This window comes from Pipistrellus kuhlii, unplaced genomic scaffold (assembly GCF_014108245.1).
Source record: "Pipistrellus kuhlii isolate mPipKuh1 unplaced genomic scaffold, mPipKuh1.p scaffold_m20_p_1, whole genome shotgun sequence".
NCBI classification, from domain to species: domain Eukaryota; kingdom Metazoa; phylum Chordata; class Mammalia; order Chiroptera; family Vespertilionidae; genus Pipistrellus; species Pipistrellus kuhlii.
This window is the reverse complement of record NW_023425404.1, coordinates 108,998,295-109,014,534: the sequence shown is the minus strand read 5'-3', so window position 1 is coordinate 109,014,534 and position 16,240 is coordinate 108,998,295. Positions and strand designations below refer to the sequence as shown.

The 16,240-nt window shown below is 39.0% G+C and overlaps 1 protein-coding gene across 1 annotated transcript in view; it reads right to left on the bottom strand.

Annotated features, from left to right (window-relative positions):
- Nucleotides 1-16,240, bottom strand: part of MALRD1 (MAM and LDL receptor class A domain containing 1) — a 578,615-nt gene that overhangs the window by 486,475 nt on the left and 75,900 nt on the right. The window contains exon 8 of the mRNA XM_036459535.2: nucleotides 679-845. Coding sequence (XP_036315428.1) covers nucleotides 679-845 — 167 coding nt within the window. The remainder of the gene's footprint in view (nucleotides 1-678; nucleotides 846-16,240) is intronic.

Below are 16,240 nucleotides of genomic sequence, written 5' to 3'. Positions count from 1 at the left end.
CTGAGCCAAAGGAAACAAATTTGGATGATTTTACTGTCTTCCTTTTTCCAATATCAGAATTACTGCAATTATTGTCAAATGTTCCCCATTTCTAGAATGATTGCTATTTACCCCTATGATTTATTACCTTCTAATTATAATTTTTCCTCACAATAGAAATTCTCAGTGTTTCAGGTATTTTCCCACATGTAGAGAATTATTTTTAGTTATAGTTAGTTTAAAAAAAAATAGAAAAAGGCTTAGGCTAGTATTACCACCACAATTTTTACTCTGCCCAAAGAACAGGGAGGTTGGTAGGCAAACCCCGCTCCCAATAGGAGTTTGGGGGGCTGATCAGGGGTGGAATAGCCAGGGATGGGGGCCATAGTCTGTTGGCTGGCCAACCCTGACCCCTGGTTGAACTCCCAATAGAACTCATGGTTGAGGGGACAATGTGCCTATCAGCTTTTTATTATATAGTATTATCACATTGCTTTTGCAAATTATTACTTCATTGGCTTTTCCATATGGCAGTATTTTCTAAATGAATTTCTTAATATTTCTTTTTAAATGTATACTAAATAAAATCAAGCTAAAGAATACCTAAAGTCTGCATAACTGAGAAACAGAAACAGAAGTTGCCAAATTAGAAATTTCATTTACTCACTGGTTTTGAAATAAATGCAAGTTTCTTCTTACCTTATTGTTATACAGACTTACTCTCAGGACACTATTTTCCATAGCATAATAGAACTGCAAATGGCAGCTCTTGCTCCAGCAGTGACACACAGAGCTGTTTAGATAAGCCCTGCTGTCTAAATGGTCAAGTGTAGAAGCATGGTTAGCTTCTACCCACATGTAGTAACCTGAAAATTAAAGGAAAAGAAAGCAATTTAGAAACAAATTAGGTACTTTCTGTTTGAACAAAATTATTGTTTTTCTAGAGTTTTCAAAATCAGACTTGAATCACAAATATTTTATTTAAAATGATGATATGATGGTATAAAATAATTGTATCAACTACATATGACAGGTTTTTGTTTCCACATGCACTCTCTAAGATGCATTGAAATCTGTTCCAAATGTCTGAAATAAAAGTTTGATAATGCAACCCAAATGAAAATTCAATAGTCTTATAAAAATCTCAATGACACCAAGTTTTCATTTTCATTTAAATATCACAATGTAACTTTTCTTTAATCAAGAATTCTTCAGCCTTCTTTCCAAAATTATTTTCCCTTTTGATTATTTTTCCTACTTTTTACAAAGAAACTTTTATCATTTGACAGAATAGATAAATACATAGATAGATAGATAGGTAGATAGATAGATAGATAGATGGATATAGATATATAGATAGATAGATATGTCTTTTATATTTTTTTCAGAAAAACATTTCAGAATCAGATGTGTATTAGTAAGAATTCTTCAGGAAAACAGAGCCAATAGAATCAGAACTATAAATATATTAATTATAAAACTGGCTCACAGAGTTATGGAGGCTGAGAAATCCCAGTCTGCTATCTGCAAGCTGGAAAACCAGGAAAGTAGGTATAATTCAATCTGAGTCTGAAGGTCTGAGAACCAGGGATGTGGTGGTGTAAATCTTAAAAGAGTTTGAAGGCCCAGACCAGGAGCTTAGATGTCAGACATTTTTGTCTCTCAGCATTTTACCTTCTATTTGCAATTCATCTCATGATCTGTGAAAATCTGAGTAATTGTGATGGCAACACATGCCATGTATTAATGGAATCCCAGTTTCTCTTGACAAGGATCGGGAAGTTGCTGTGCACTTCTCAAATCCCACCAACTCTATTTTTCACTTTGTTCTTATTATTGACACTGTTACAATTGTTCCTGTTTCCACCCAGTGCCCCCTGCTTTGCCCATCTTCACTCAGCTACTGCCTTCCCTTCCCTCTGGCCAATACCGCACTATTGTGTGTCTATGGGTTATGCATATATGTCCCATGGCTAATTCCTTCATCTTCTTTCATCTAGTCCCCACTTCAATCCCCCTGACAGCTGTCAGTCTCTTCCATGTATCCATGCCTCTGGTTCAACTTTGTTGTTAATCAGCTCATTAGATTCCATGTATAAATGAGTTCATATGGTATTTGTCTTTCTCTGACTGAATTATTACATTTAAGCATTATATTCTCCAGGTCCATCCATGCTGCTTCAAAGGATAAGGTTTTCTTTTTTTCTTATAGCTGGGTAGTACTCCATTGCATAAATGTACCATAGCTTTTTATCCCCACATCTACTGAGGGGCACTTGAACTCTGTTTCCAGATCTTGGCTATTGTAAATAACACTAGAATGAACATAGGGGTACAATATTCTTTCTGATTGGTGCTTCAACTCTTAGGACATATTCCCAGAAGTGTGACCACTGAGTTCCATTTTTAAATTTTTGAGGAAACTCCATACTGTTTTTCACAGTGGCTGCAATAGTCTACATTCCCCTAGGAATGTACTAGTGTTCCCTTTTCTCCACATCCTTGCCAGCACTTATTGTTTATTGATTTATTGATAGTAGCCATTCTGGCAAATGTGAGGTGATATCTCATTGCAGTTTTAGTTTACATCTCTTTGATGATTAGTGATATTGAGCATTTTCTTTTCATGTCTTTTGAACATTTCTATGTCCTTTTTGGCGAAGTGCCTATTCAGGTCATTTGCCCATTTTTAAAAAATATACCTTTATTAATTTCAGAGAGTAAGAAAGAGGGAGAGAGAAATAGAAACATCAATGATGAGAGAGAGTCATTGATCAGCTTCCTTCTGCACACCCCATACTGGGGATCTATCCCTCAATTTGGTCATGTGCCCTGACCAGGAATCAAACCATGACCTCCTGGTTCAGAGGTTGAAGCTCAACACCAAGACATGCCAGCCAAGCCCATTTTTTAAATGGATTGTTTTCTTTTTGGTGTTCAGTTGTATAACTTCTTATATGTTTTGGAAATTAACCCCATATCAGGTACATTAGTGGAATATATACTGAGTGGCCAGATTATTATGACCATCCAATCAGTACTTTGTTGAGCTACCTTTTGCCTTCAATACTGGGGCAATTGTTCTTGGCATTGACTCCACGAAATGTTGAAAGGTGATTCAAGGGATCTGACACCATGCCTGATGAATAGCACTGTCCAGTTCTGTGAGATTTGATGGTTGTGGAACCAGCTGCCTGATGCTCTTTTAACTTCACCCCACAAATGCTCAATTGGATTGAGATCTGGTGAATGTGGAGGCCACCCAATTAAGGTAAAGTCTCCTTCATGTTCTTGAAACCACTCCTGCACTATACGAGCACCATGGCATGGCGCTTTGTCTTGTTGGAAGAAGCCATCTCCTTTGGGATACGCCATCGACATGAAAGGATGAACTTGATCAGCAACAATACTTAGGTATGTTGTGCTATTCAGATGTTATTCCACACAAATTAAAGGGCCCAAATCATGCCAGGAAAATATGCCCCAAACTATAACACTGCCCCCACCAGCTTGAAGAGATGTACTCATGCATGTGGGGTGCATGCTTTCATGCCATTTCTGCCAAATTCTCACTCTGCCATCTGCATGATGCAACTGGAAATGTGATTCATCAGACCACATGACTTTTTTCCAGTGCTCGACTGTCCAATCCTTGTGTTCCTGTGCAAATTGGAAACGTTTTATCTTGGTAACTGCAGACAGAAAAGGTGTTCAAACAGGCCTTCAGCTTTCATATCCCAAATGATGCAGTTTAAGGTTAATTTGCCTACAAATGTCAGGTGGTCATAATAATCTGGTCACTCAGTGTACATTCTACCATTCAATGGGTTTTTATTTTATTGATATTTTCCTTGCTATGCAGAAGCTTTTTAATTTGATGTTGTCCCATTTTTATATTTTCTTCATTATTTCCTTTGCACTATGAGATATGTCGCCAAAAATATTGCTGAGAGCCGAAACCGGTTTGGCTCAAAGGATAGAGCATTGGCCTGTGGACTCAAGGGTCCTGGGTTCGATTCTGGTCAAGGGCATGTACCTGGGTTGTGGGCACATCCCCAGTAGAGGGTGTGCAGGAGGCAGCTGATCGATGCTACTCTCTCCTCATCGATGTTTCTAACTTTCTATCCCTCTCTCTTCCTCTCTGTGGAAAATCAATATAAAATATATTAAAAAATATATTATCTCAGAGAGAAGTCTGAGATTTTGCTGGCTGTATTTTCTTCTAGAATTTTTATGGTTTTGTGATTTACATTTAAGCCCTTTACCCAGTCTGATGTTATTCTTATGTATGGTGTAAGTTGCTAGTCTAGTTCGATTTCTTTTGCATGTAACTAATTTTCTCAACATATATTGAAAAGACTGTTTTCACTCAATTGTATGTGCTTGATACCTTTGTCAAATATTAATTGCCTACAAAGGGGAGGGTTGATTTCTGAGTTCTTTGTTCTGTTCCATTGATCTATATGCCTGCTATTATGCTAGTACCAGGCTGTTTTGATTTTTACAATGGCATTGAAGTATAGTTTTACATCAGCTATTGTGATAACTTTATTTTGTTCTTCTTTCTTAAGATTGCTGAGGCTATTTGAAGTTGTTTTTTTCTTACAGAATATAATTCAAATGCCCTATTTCTTAAGAAACTAAATGGAAGCATCAAATCTGTGGATTTTTTATTACCTAAAAATATTATCAATCAATTTTTCCCATCTGATTCTTAAAACCAATTTTGATTTTTGATTAACTCAATAATGTAGACAATACAGAGATATTTCCATAATTTTATAACTTCAATTTTCAAAAATAATATTTGAAATGCATGTTCTGTAAGTTAGTAAATATTCCTGCAGCTTCTGAAAACTATTTAAATTAAATGAAACTCCTATTTATTAGAAATGTTAAACTTTAATGAAAATAGCATACTAAGGTAATACTTTGCCTCAAACCTATACACAAGGAAATGATAAATAGAAAACACATTTTATAAAGCAAAGACAAGTCAAATGCCATCTAAAGAGAAAAGAAAAAAAATATGCTAAGTGATAAGCAGAATATGGGCTTTAGGAAAAAAGCAGGCTGTTGTAGCTTGAATTTTGACTAATTTAAATTTTGCAAAAGCTAAAGTAGAAGAATCAAATTCTCTTAATGAAAGCAAAGACTAGGGAGGGAACCTGCTCATAAACTGAGGTGGCATATATCCTTCCCTCACTGTCTGGGGCTATAAGGATGTGAAAACTCCAAGCATTGCCATGAAATATGAAACTGTAAACTAGAATTGTTATTTAGGTAAGGGATCAAGGAGCTAAGTAATGCTACAACAAAATCACTGAACAAGCAGGTAGGTACAAAGAAAAACATTAGGAAAGAATGGAGGAAGGATAGAGAAAAAGCAAATCTACATATAGTTACAAATGAAATGAACAGTTTTTCATTTTAAAATTGTATCACCACATAGCTTATTATTTAGGCGTGAGGCCAATTTAAAAATGTTTCAAGTTTATAAATACTAAGCAAGTTCATCACCATAAATATTATGTAAATAAAACACAAGTAATTTAAAAAGTGAACCTTTGCAGGTAAGAAAATAAACTGAAAGGGCGAGGATAAAATAATATAAACAACGATGACTAAAGAAAATGATAAAATGTATCATTATAACAATTGAAAACATAATAGCTTTAAATGATATTTACGTTAAAATATTTTTTAAAATATTAAACTATAATTCAAAACCTAAAAAGGGTGTGGGTGAAGGTGGAAGAAGGTATGAATGGTAATGAGAAAAAAAAAAAAATAATAATAAATAAATAAAAAGGGAGGGTTAAAAATGATAATTTAAAATACAATGAGTTCCTTCTATTCCAGTAAGTGATAAAGAAATTTAATATTAAAGATATAGTTGAAACCAGTTTGGCTCAGTGGATAGAGCATCAGTCTGCAGACTGAAAGGTCCCAGGTTCAATTCCGGTCAAGGGCATGTACATTGGTTGCAGGCACATCCCCAGTAGGGGGTGTGCAAGAGGCAGCTGGTCGATGCTTCTCTCCCATCGAGGTTCCTAGCTCTCTATCCCTCTCCCTTCCTCTCTGTGGAAAATCAATAAAATATATTAAACAAAAAAATATATATATGTCAAAATTTTTAAATGTCCATAAAAATATCTACACTAATAAAAGAGAAACATGCAAATTGACCATCACTCCACTACACCTACCAGCCAATCAGATGTGATTATGCAAATTAACCCAACAAAGATGGCAGCAGCCATGGAGCTGGAGAAAGCAGGAAGCTTGAGTTGCCCCAGGCCAGCCATGGCCTCTGCTAAGGGCAACCCAGTGTTCCATCCAGTCCTTGCCTCCATTCAAGGAGGGGCTGGGAGCCAGGGTCACAGGAGGCATGGCCAGACTAAAAACAACCTTCAGCCTCTTACCCAGGTTGGCCATACTCCCATGGGGTGAGGGTCCCCACTGGAGGCTTGGCCAGCCTACAAACCAGCTCCTCACCCAGGCTGGCCAGGCACTCCAGTGGGTATCCCCACCCAAAGGGGGTATGGCCAGTCTAAAAAATGGACCTCAGCCCCTTACTCAGGCTGGCCACACCCCCATGAAGTAAGAGTCCCTCCTGGGTGTGGCCAGCCTGCAAACAGCCCTTAGCCCCTCACCCAGGCTGGCCATGCCCCCTTTCCAAGCCGGGACCCTCACCCCATGGGAGCATGGCCGGCCTGCAAACCACCACAGGCCTCTCATCCAGGATGCCCCATGCACCAAGGGAATCCCCACCCTGATCTGGGACACCCTTTAGGGCAAACCAGCCAGCCCCGACCAGTGCAGCAGGCCTCTATCTATTCTAATAAAAGGATAATATGCTAATTAGGCTGGGAGACCTTCCAGGAGACCTTCTAGACTTTCTTCAGGACAAAGCCATGGTGGTGGGGCCAAGGTAGAGGCAGTTAGAGGCCAAGAGGGGAAGGCAGTTGTGGGTGATCAGGCCAGGATGGGACAGCAGTTGTGGATGATCAGGCTGGTTCGGGGGGGCAGCTATTGGGGATGATCAGGCTGGTGGGGGGGGACAGTTGGAGGTGAGCAGACCAGCAGAGGGGCCAAGCAGGTCATCAGTGGGGGTCAGTTGAGGGTTATCAGGACAGCAGGGTGGCAATTCAGAATGAGCAGGCCAGTGAGAAGGGGAGGTGGGGGCAAGCAGGCTAGCAGGCAGAGTGTTTAGGGGCAGTCAGGCAGGCAGGCAGGTGAGAGGTTAGGAGCCAGCAGTTGCAGATTGGGAGAGGGATGCCCGACTGCCGGTTTAGGCCCAATCCCTGTAAACCAGCAGTAGGGCATGAATTTCATGCACTGGGCTACTAATCCTATATAATAAAGATGTAATATGCAAAATTTTGTTATGCAATGAAGTATAACAACTGACTGTATAACAACAGTATCACAGGTCAGCAAGAGGGTGGGGCAGCAAGCTACAACTGGGAGGCAGAGAGCTACAGGAGGGGGCAAGGCAGCAAGCTATGGGGCAGTGGGGAAGCCATAGGAGGGCAGGGCAGTGGGCAGAGAGCTACTGGTGGGTGGTAGCAAGCTAATGGCGCACAGATACACAGATACCTGCGTAGGGCTACTAGTAATATATATAAACCAAAGCTTCTAAGCCAGTGAGAAAAAGAAATAAGAAACTAACAACCAAAGATCTTAACAGACACCTAACTAAAGAAGATATACAGATGACAATATATGCAGATGGGGACAATAAAATCTACAGGAAGTAGATTAGTTTTTGCTGAAATAAAATTTTAAATTATACTTTTTAAAAATAACTAACAATACCCCTACCAAAAAATAAAACGACAATAAAGAGAAAAGTAGACAGAAATAACAAATTAGTGTTAGAATAAGAGGAAAAAACTCATTGACAATACTACAGGGATAGAGAGAACTAATAGAGTTGATAAACCTTTTTTTCTGTGTGGTTGTTCATGCAAAATCTATTATCTCTTGTTGATAAAAAATAATAAAATTTACCAAATTAAAATAGTTAATTAACATAGTGTAATTTTTCCTAAATCAAATGAAATTATTGATTTTACTATTTTTAATGTCTATGGCATAATATAGTTTCAATAAAATATACTCAGTATGTTCAAGACCCTGATCAAATGTCTGCATTCAGTAACAATAAAGTACAATTCTAAAAATAATATATAAAAGATATTATTTTTTTATTCATACCTTCATTATCACTACTTTGATCCTTCTGAGTTGTAGATTCTAAAGCAGGAACTCTTCCTGCACTTGTGTGCAACCAGGAAATGTGCCCAGCAACTGCTTCTGATGCCCAGCCATAGGTGTCAAATTCAAATCCACAGGGCTCACACACTGAAGAGAGGAGAGAAAGATTCTGATGGACTCTCACAGTCTATGAGAGCGGTTACTGCCATGGATGGTGTTACACTGGGGTTTACACACAAATTCATAACTAGAAATTTTGGTTCAATAAACCTTAAACAATTCTAGTTTTTCAAGTTCTTCAGTTCACTCAGATGGGCATCCCCCAAAATGAGAACCTTTGCATTGCAATAAAAAATTAAAATTTTCTATCTTTCCTTGGACAAGTGCTTTGTTTTTGATTTTTTTTAATAGCATAATATCTGACCTTAGCTAATTTATGGAAATAATTCTATTTATATCATTAACTATTCATAAACACATTGAGATTTTAAAGAATCATTGCATATAAAATCCCCAAATGGTCTTTAGTGGAACTGTTTTACAAAATAATATTACCTTAAATTGATATATTTAAGATATTTCACTTGTTAAATAAATCAATTTTCCAATAACATTCCAGCTAAAACTTGGGCATAAATGTCAAAAATACCAAATAATAATGAGTATCTTATATTCCTACCAGAGGCCCAGCGCACGAGATCATGCAGGGGTAGGGTCCCTAGGCCAAGCCTGTGATCAGGGCCATCTTCTTCCCATTAGCCAGTCCCCAGTCCCACCCTGCCGCCACCCACTCCGGTTCCCAGTGGTTCCCCATTCACCATCCTGTGATCAGAGCCTGCAGGTGCGGGAGTTGGGTGAAGGGAGAGGGACCAATTGGTGGTCAGTGCACCTCTTACCGACTGTTCGATTCATGCTTGACTAGGCATTTATTATTTAGGATTAAGGATCTGAATCTCATGAAAGGATCACAAAACAACAAGATGAATATACCAATTTAACACTTACATCTTAATCCTGCATCTGTAGTGTCAAATCTGCAGAAAGTTGTATCAGGATGGCATAGTTCCTGCTTTGTAACAGTTGCTTCTTGACATGGTAAAGTTTCATCTGTTAAATTTAAAGAGTGAGATGCAGATGCAACTAGGGGGACTTATTCATTTATTAAGACGCTAGAGGCCCTGTGTACAAAATTCATGCACTCAGAGGGTCCCTAGCCTGGCCTGCGCCCTCTCACAGTCTGGGAACCCTCAGAGGATGTCTGACTGATGGCTTAGGTCTGCTCTTCTTGAGGAGCGGGCCTAAACTGGCAGTTGGACATCCTTAGCACAGCCACAGAGGCAAGAGAAACTCCTGCCACTGCCGCTGCGCTCACCAGCCATGAGCCCAGCTTCTGGCTGAGCAGTACTCCCCCTGTGGGAATGCGCTGACCACCAGGGAGCAACTCCTGTGTTTGGGCGTCTGCCCTGTGCTGAGCATCTGCCCCTGGTAGTCAGTGCACATCATAACAACTGGTCATTCTGCCATTCAGTTGATTTGCATACTAGCCTTTTATTATATAGGATTAACACTTGTTCTACAAAGCATTTTCCACTCAAACCTTCATGGCAGCATCATCCCTTAGGTGGCCCCATTGCACAGAGAAAAGATATATAAACCAGGCTTAGGCTTCTAGGATTTAATGACATCTCTGTTTTGAATGCTAAAACCAAATCTTTCATCCCCACCTAAGTAACCTGTCTGAACATAAAAACTAGCAGCCTATTATTAAAAGGATAACAGTACATACATCAGATGTAAAATGTATGGTGTCTTCTTTAACTGGAAGCAGGATCTGCCCTGCAACTATTTTCCCTGCAGCCCTTTCAAACAGTGCCTCCTTTCCTCCCACAGCCCTCCCAACACAGAACTTAAAACTGGATAGGTGTCCTTCCTGTACCAGTAGCCACTTCCAGATAATTCTCACTCAGTTTCCTAAATAACCAGCTTTGAATCTCTGGATATCAAAGGGTTTCACTCTGTGTGCCAGCTTGTTGCAGTCATCTACAGACTAAGCACTACAGCTCCATCCTTGAGGGCATTAGCCTTGTCTCACTGTCATTCTTTGTCATTTCAATATTCATCTTCACTTCTTCTTCATTTCTTGATTTATTATTGATGATTGTGAAGGAGAACGCTGATGAAAAACAACCCCTGCCACTAATCCTCAGAGGATTATCATTACTAATAACATTTCCTTGATTTTAATGACCATGACCCACTCCACAGCCTTCATCCCCATTGTTCCAGTTCACTCCCTCTATTATCTCAACTGCAACAATGTTCAGACAGCACCAGGCCCTACCAGCTAATGATTCTACAATCTTATCAATTCCTTTCATCCTCTCATTTTCTCTCTTCCTTTCTTACAGATGTTAGACAGCCAGTCATCCTGGCTCTTCTCATGCTTCCCCACTCTCTCAGAGCAAAAACGGAAAAGTACAATTCTCCACAACACAAAGTGCAAGTAATGGTTAGTTTGCTTTTGGATTGTCCTGTAAGTACCTCACATTAAGCTGTGGTTTACTGAGGCACCCATTTCAAAGACATCCCCTCAAATAAACACATAGCCGCTGCTGCTTCCTCTTTCTCCTCTTCCTCTTTCTCCTCCTCCTCCTTCTCTCCCTCCTTCTCCTCCCCCTCCTCTCTCTCTCTCCCTCTCTCTCTCTCTCTCTCTCTCTCTCTCTCTCTCTCTCTCTCTCTCTCTCTCTCTCTCTCTCTCTCTCTCTTCCACTGACCTAAATGTATGTCTCCGGATGAGCTTCCAGTACCTATGGATAATGAACCTTGTTTTCCCAAACTTCCTTGATAGTTGTTGCTGAGGTGCATCTTGCAATCTTAAAAACCACCACCACAAGGCCTGGTCCAATCATAACTTTGGCTCCAGGCAGGGAGATGTCTGAATGTCTGTAGGAGCTGCCACAAGTAGTAAGGGCCCAGGTGAGTGCCCCGTGCACTCCTAGTTGATAGCATCACTATAGATAGGCTTGGCTCTACAAAAGCCAACCACCTACTCCATTTACATCTCTGCAGCAGAACTTGAGTGAAGAGAGGCACACAATCATGATGATTAAAATTACATATCCATGATTACACACTTCATTGCTTCATGGCAATGCCATACTACATTTTTCTAATTCTTTCCTTTTCCTCTATTCCTAGACACTATTCCCCCTCCTTAAATTTCCACCCCCTCTTTCATTTCAGTTAATCATCCTTCATTCCACCTCATCATTCTCAGCTAATCATCTTGCTTCATATTTCATAGGAAAAATCAGAAGAAAACTATTAAGTGCCACTATCAATCTACCTACACAGCCGTCCTCATGACTTTCCTCCTGTAATGTGGGTCAACTAGCCATGATCCACTCTAAGCCCACTCCTTTCATTCATTCATAAAGTAAATGTATCTCTTCTTCCCTATTTAAGAAATCATTCTAGCAATTTCCTCTTCTCCTTTACATTCGCATGTCCTCTTAGAAATAGCTTCAGTACACTAAGTGACCAAAATTTCACCCATCCTAAGGAAACCTTCCTACCTTACAAGCTCCTCCAACTAACTTCTCTGAGTTTTTCATATTCTCACTGACTCCACCCCCTCATTTTTTCTTGAATCCATTCCAATAAGGTTTTTGTCAAAAATATTTTTATTGATGAGTCACATCACATTAAATTCATTTTAACTATTTGTAAATATACAATTCAATGACTGTTAGTACATTTACAATGTTCTACAGTCATCACTAGTAGCTAATTCCAAAACATTTTCATTATACAAAAAGAAAACACCCATAACCATTAATAGTCACTCCCCATTCTCTCCTCCCACAAACCTCTAGCAACCAGTAATATTCTTTCTATCTATATGGATATGCCCAGTACATTCCATATACTAGTAAATGAAATCATACAATGTTGGCCTTTTGTGTTTGACTTCAACTTAGCATTTAATGTTTTAAAGGTTTGTTCTTGTTGTAACATGTATCAAAACTTTATTCCTCTTTTTTTTTTTCTTCCCTACCACTTCGCTATTGGAACTGCATATGTAAAGGCTGATCTCTTCATTGCTAAATCTAGTATTTAATTTTCCCTTCCCAACATACCTGATATATAGTAGTACTAGAGGCCCAGTGCACAAAATTTGTGCACAGTGGGTGGGGGGGAGGTGTCCCTCAGCCCAGCCTGCACCCTCTCCAATCTGGGACCCCTCAGGGAATGTATGACTGACAGTTTAGGCCCAATCCCTGTGGGATCTGACATCCCTCTCACAATCCAGGACTGCTGGTTCCCAACTGCTTGTCTGCCTGCCTTCCTTATTGTTCCTAATCACTTCTGCCTGCTAGCCTAATCACCCCCTAACCACTCCCCTGCCAGGATGATTATGCTTAACTACTCCCTTTCAACCCTATTTGACCATAACTACCTTCCCCTGCAGGCCTGCCCCCCCCAAATGCCCTCCTCTGCAGGCTTGATCGCCCCCAACATCCCTCCCTTGCAGGCCTGATCCTACCCAACTGCCTTCCCCTGCTGGCCTGAATGCCTATAACTGCCCTCCCTTGCAGGCCTGGTCCTCCCAACTGCCCTCCCCTGCTGGCCATCTTATGGTGTCCATCTTGTGTCCACATGGGGGCAGCCATCTTATATGTTGGAGTTATGGCCAATTTTTTATTAGACCATAGATAGAATAGAGGCCTGATGCATGGGTGGGGGCCAGCTGGTTTGCCCTGAAGGGTGTTCCAGATCAGAGTAGGGTTCCCTTGTAGCATGGGGTGGCCTGGTAGAGAGGCCTGTGGTGGTTTGTAGGCCGTCCATGTCCCCTGGCAACCCAAGCAGAGGCCCTGGTATCTGGGATTTATCTTTTATAATTGAAACTTTGTAGCCTTGAGCAGAGGCCAAGGCAGGCCAAGGGTGCTAAAGCTTGGCTTCCTCCATCAAGCCTCCTGCTTTCTCCAGCTCTGTGGCTACTGCCATTTTTGTTGGGATTGATTTATCTTTTATAATTGAAACTTTGTAGCCTTGAGTGGAGTCCAGGGCTGGCCAGGGTGTGCAGAAAGCTTGGCAGAAATCCAAGCTTGGCAAAAACAATGGCATGGCAGAAATCCAAGCCTCCTGCTCACTCTGTGGCTGCAGCCATCTTGGTTGGATTAATTTGCATACTCACTCCTGATTGGCTGGTGGTCATGGCTTGTGGGTATGGCAGAGGTATGGTCGATTTGCATATTACTCTTATATTAGCTAGGATGCCTGAATATTTTACTGGATTCCAATATAAATATCATCCTGATGACTTGGCTCCTTCAAAGACATCCGCTTTTCTCAAACTAAAGTTCTCATTTTCTCTACCCAAACTTTCTCCTCCCACATTCTTTCCCATTATAGTTCATGATAACTCCACTCATAAATCAGGCAAGATATGTGCAGCCATCTCCATCTCTCTTGCTATACTAACACCATCCATCAGCATACATTTGCTTTGTTTAAAAAACATATTAAGAATATGACTATATCCTACCACAACCACTACTACTGTTGAAGGTACAGATTCTTTGTGGATTAAGATAATAACTTCTTATTTTGCTTCCTTGTTTCTGCCTTTCTCCCAATATGTAAGTCAGATCACGTGTCTTCTGCTCAAAACCCTTCCCTGGCTTTCTCACCTTCATGAAGTAAATACAAAAGTCTTTACCATGATCATCCTCACATAAACCATGTTCATCCTTAGAAACTCTGCATTTCCAGCATACACATTGCTTACTCACTCAACAACTTGGCTTTTTTGCACAGTAACTATGATCTCCATGTACCATGCATAACTACTCTAAAACTTCATCTCTTGTAGCACTTCTCTTCTTGGTTTTCTGGTTTGTTGTTCCCCATAGCACATATCACCACTTGACATAAAATATATTTTTGTTTATTTGCTTAATGCCTTTCTCCCTGTGACTAAAATTTAAGTTCCATGGGTGCAAGAATTACTGTTTGTTTGGTATTTTTGCTGCTGTCTCCTCAATGTCTAAAAAACTTGTTTGGCACAATATATGTGCCCATTATATACTTAATTAGTGAATGGATGAAAAATTTGACAAAAAAATTTAAATGTCATATATTCTATGTAAAATATTTGCATTTTTATTTGAAATAAAATTGAAGCAATTGGTTATAAAAATGCTTTGCGAATAACATCCATAATCTGGTTTTTCATAATGAAAGCTTACAAATGATTAATGTTTTAAGCTTCCTGAATAAAAGAGCCACTAAAAATAAAACTGAATATGCAATTAAGGGAGTGTGGGCAATAAATGAAGCTAAGATGGCACAATAACAATTACCATGAAACAAAACCGTAATTTCTATGGTTTTGTATAATAGCTACAAATCTTCTCCCCCTTACAGCTCCATAATTAACCAAAACCGGTTTGGCTCAGCGGTAGAGCATCGGTCTGCGGACTGAAAGGTCCCAGGTTCAATTCCGGTCCAGGGTATGTACATTGGTTGAGGGCACATCCCTGGTAGGGGGTGTGCAAGAGGCAGCTGGTTGATGTTTCTCTCTCATCAACGTTTCTAGCTCTCTATCTCTCTCCCTTCCTCTCTGTAAGAAAAATCAATAAAATATATTTTTTTTAAAAAGTTCCATAATTAAATATTGGCTACAGTTTAAATACGGTTGTGTATTATCTCTAGTTTTTCACTATTTATACAAGACACAAAAAAACAACAATAAAGGAACTGTAAACAAAAATAGCAAAACAAGCAAGTATAAATTGCAAGAATTAAAAATCTAGCTTATACCTATTGATATTAAATATATTTCAGCAATGTACCTTTGGCTCCAGAACTAGAATTTATAACCATAAAAACAATGGCATGGGAATATAAGTTGTCATTCACTTAATATCATGGACATCATTTTTTTATTTAGCGCATTTATCCAGAACTCAGAACTATTTGAAATGTCAATTATTTGTATTTGTGGTAATATTCATTTATATCTCCCTCCTCACACTTTTTCTCTCTCATTCTAACATGCACCACAATCTAGTTTTAGAAAATTTTGTGTGTGTTTTTAATTCCCATTAATTATACATGATCAGTAGGATGAAGCTTTGCCAAACATTTTAAGGTTTCTATACCAATGAGGCCACATGTCTAGAGCCTGCCATCCTTCAAATCTAATCTTGTACAAGCAGGTTATGTGAAACTCGCCAGACTTGGCTGGTAGAGAAGGAATTCTCAAGGTCACTACAATAGAAGTTATCATCCACATTCATTTTTTACTCCAGGGGCTTTAGGCAATCAATTTTCTTAAATTAGAAATTAGTAATGGATTTCAGTGAACAGTTATTAGATCTTAAAGGGTAGCTAGAAGTTAATAAGATGAAAAAGGTACTTAGGTTCTTAGTTATTTAACTATACTGGATAAAACATATGCTTCTCATTAAGAGATGATTTGTATACTGGAGGTATTTATATATTTGACAAAGGCAAAGTCCCAGCAGAACAATCTAAAAATATTCACAGAATATTCAAAATATTCTGAGTATGGGCCACAGCAATCAATCTTTATAATAATCATAATAAGTCTTTATTCACGGATTAAGTTATTAAAGAAGCAGTGATTAAGCACTTTCTTATTTAGTCACAGTCACAAACCTTGATTTTTTTTTCTTCCATACTTGCTACGTGGGCAAAGTTTACAGAGATCCTCCTATTCAATAAATGTACAGTGAATGTTTATGTGTTGAGAAAATCAGTAATTTACAATGATGCTCTTTGAAGGTGTGAAAATAGTCTAAAATATACCTTTAATATTATAAAAAGAATTTAGTTTTATTGTACACCTTGCAAAATGTTCAGAAACCATTATAATACTTATATCTGACATTTTTATGAAGAAAGTCATTGACATTTCAATAGTAAAAAGTACATAAATAGAATAATAGTTATTTTTTCCCTCTAAAGGTAATACTAAAGCTAATATATATAATACAATCTCACCATCAGA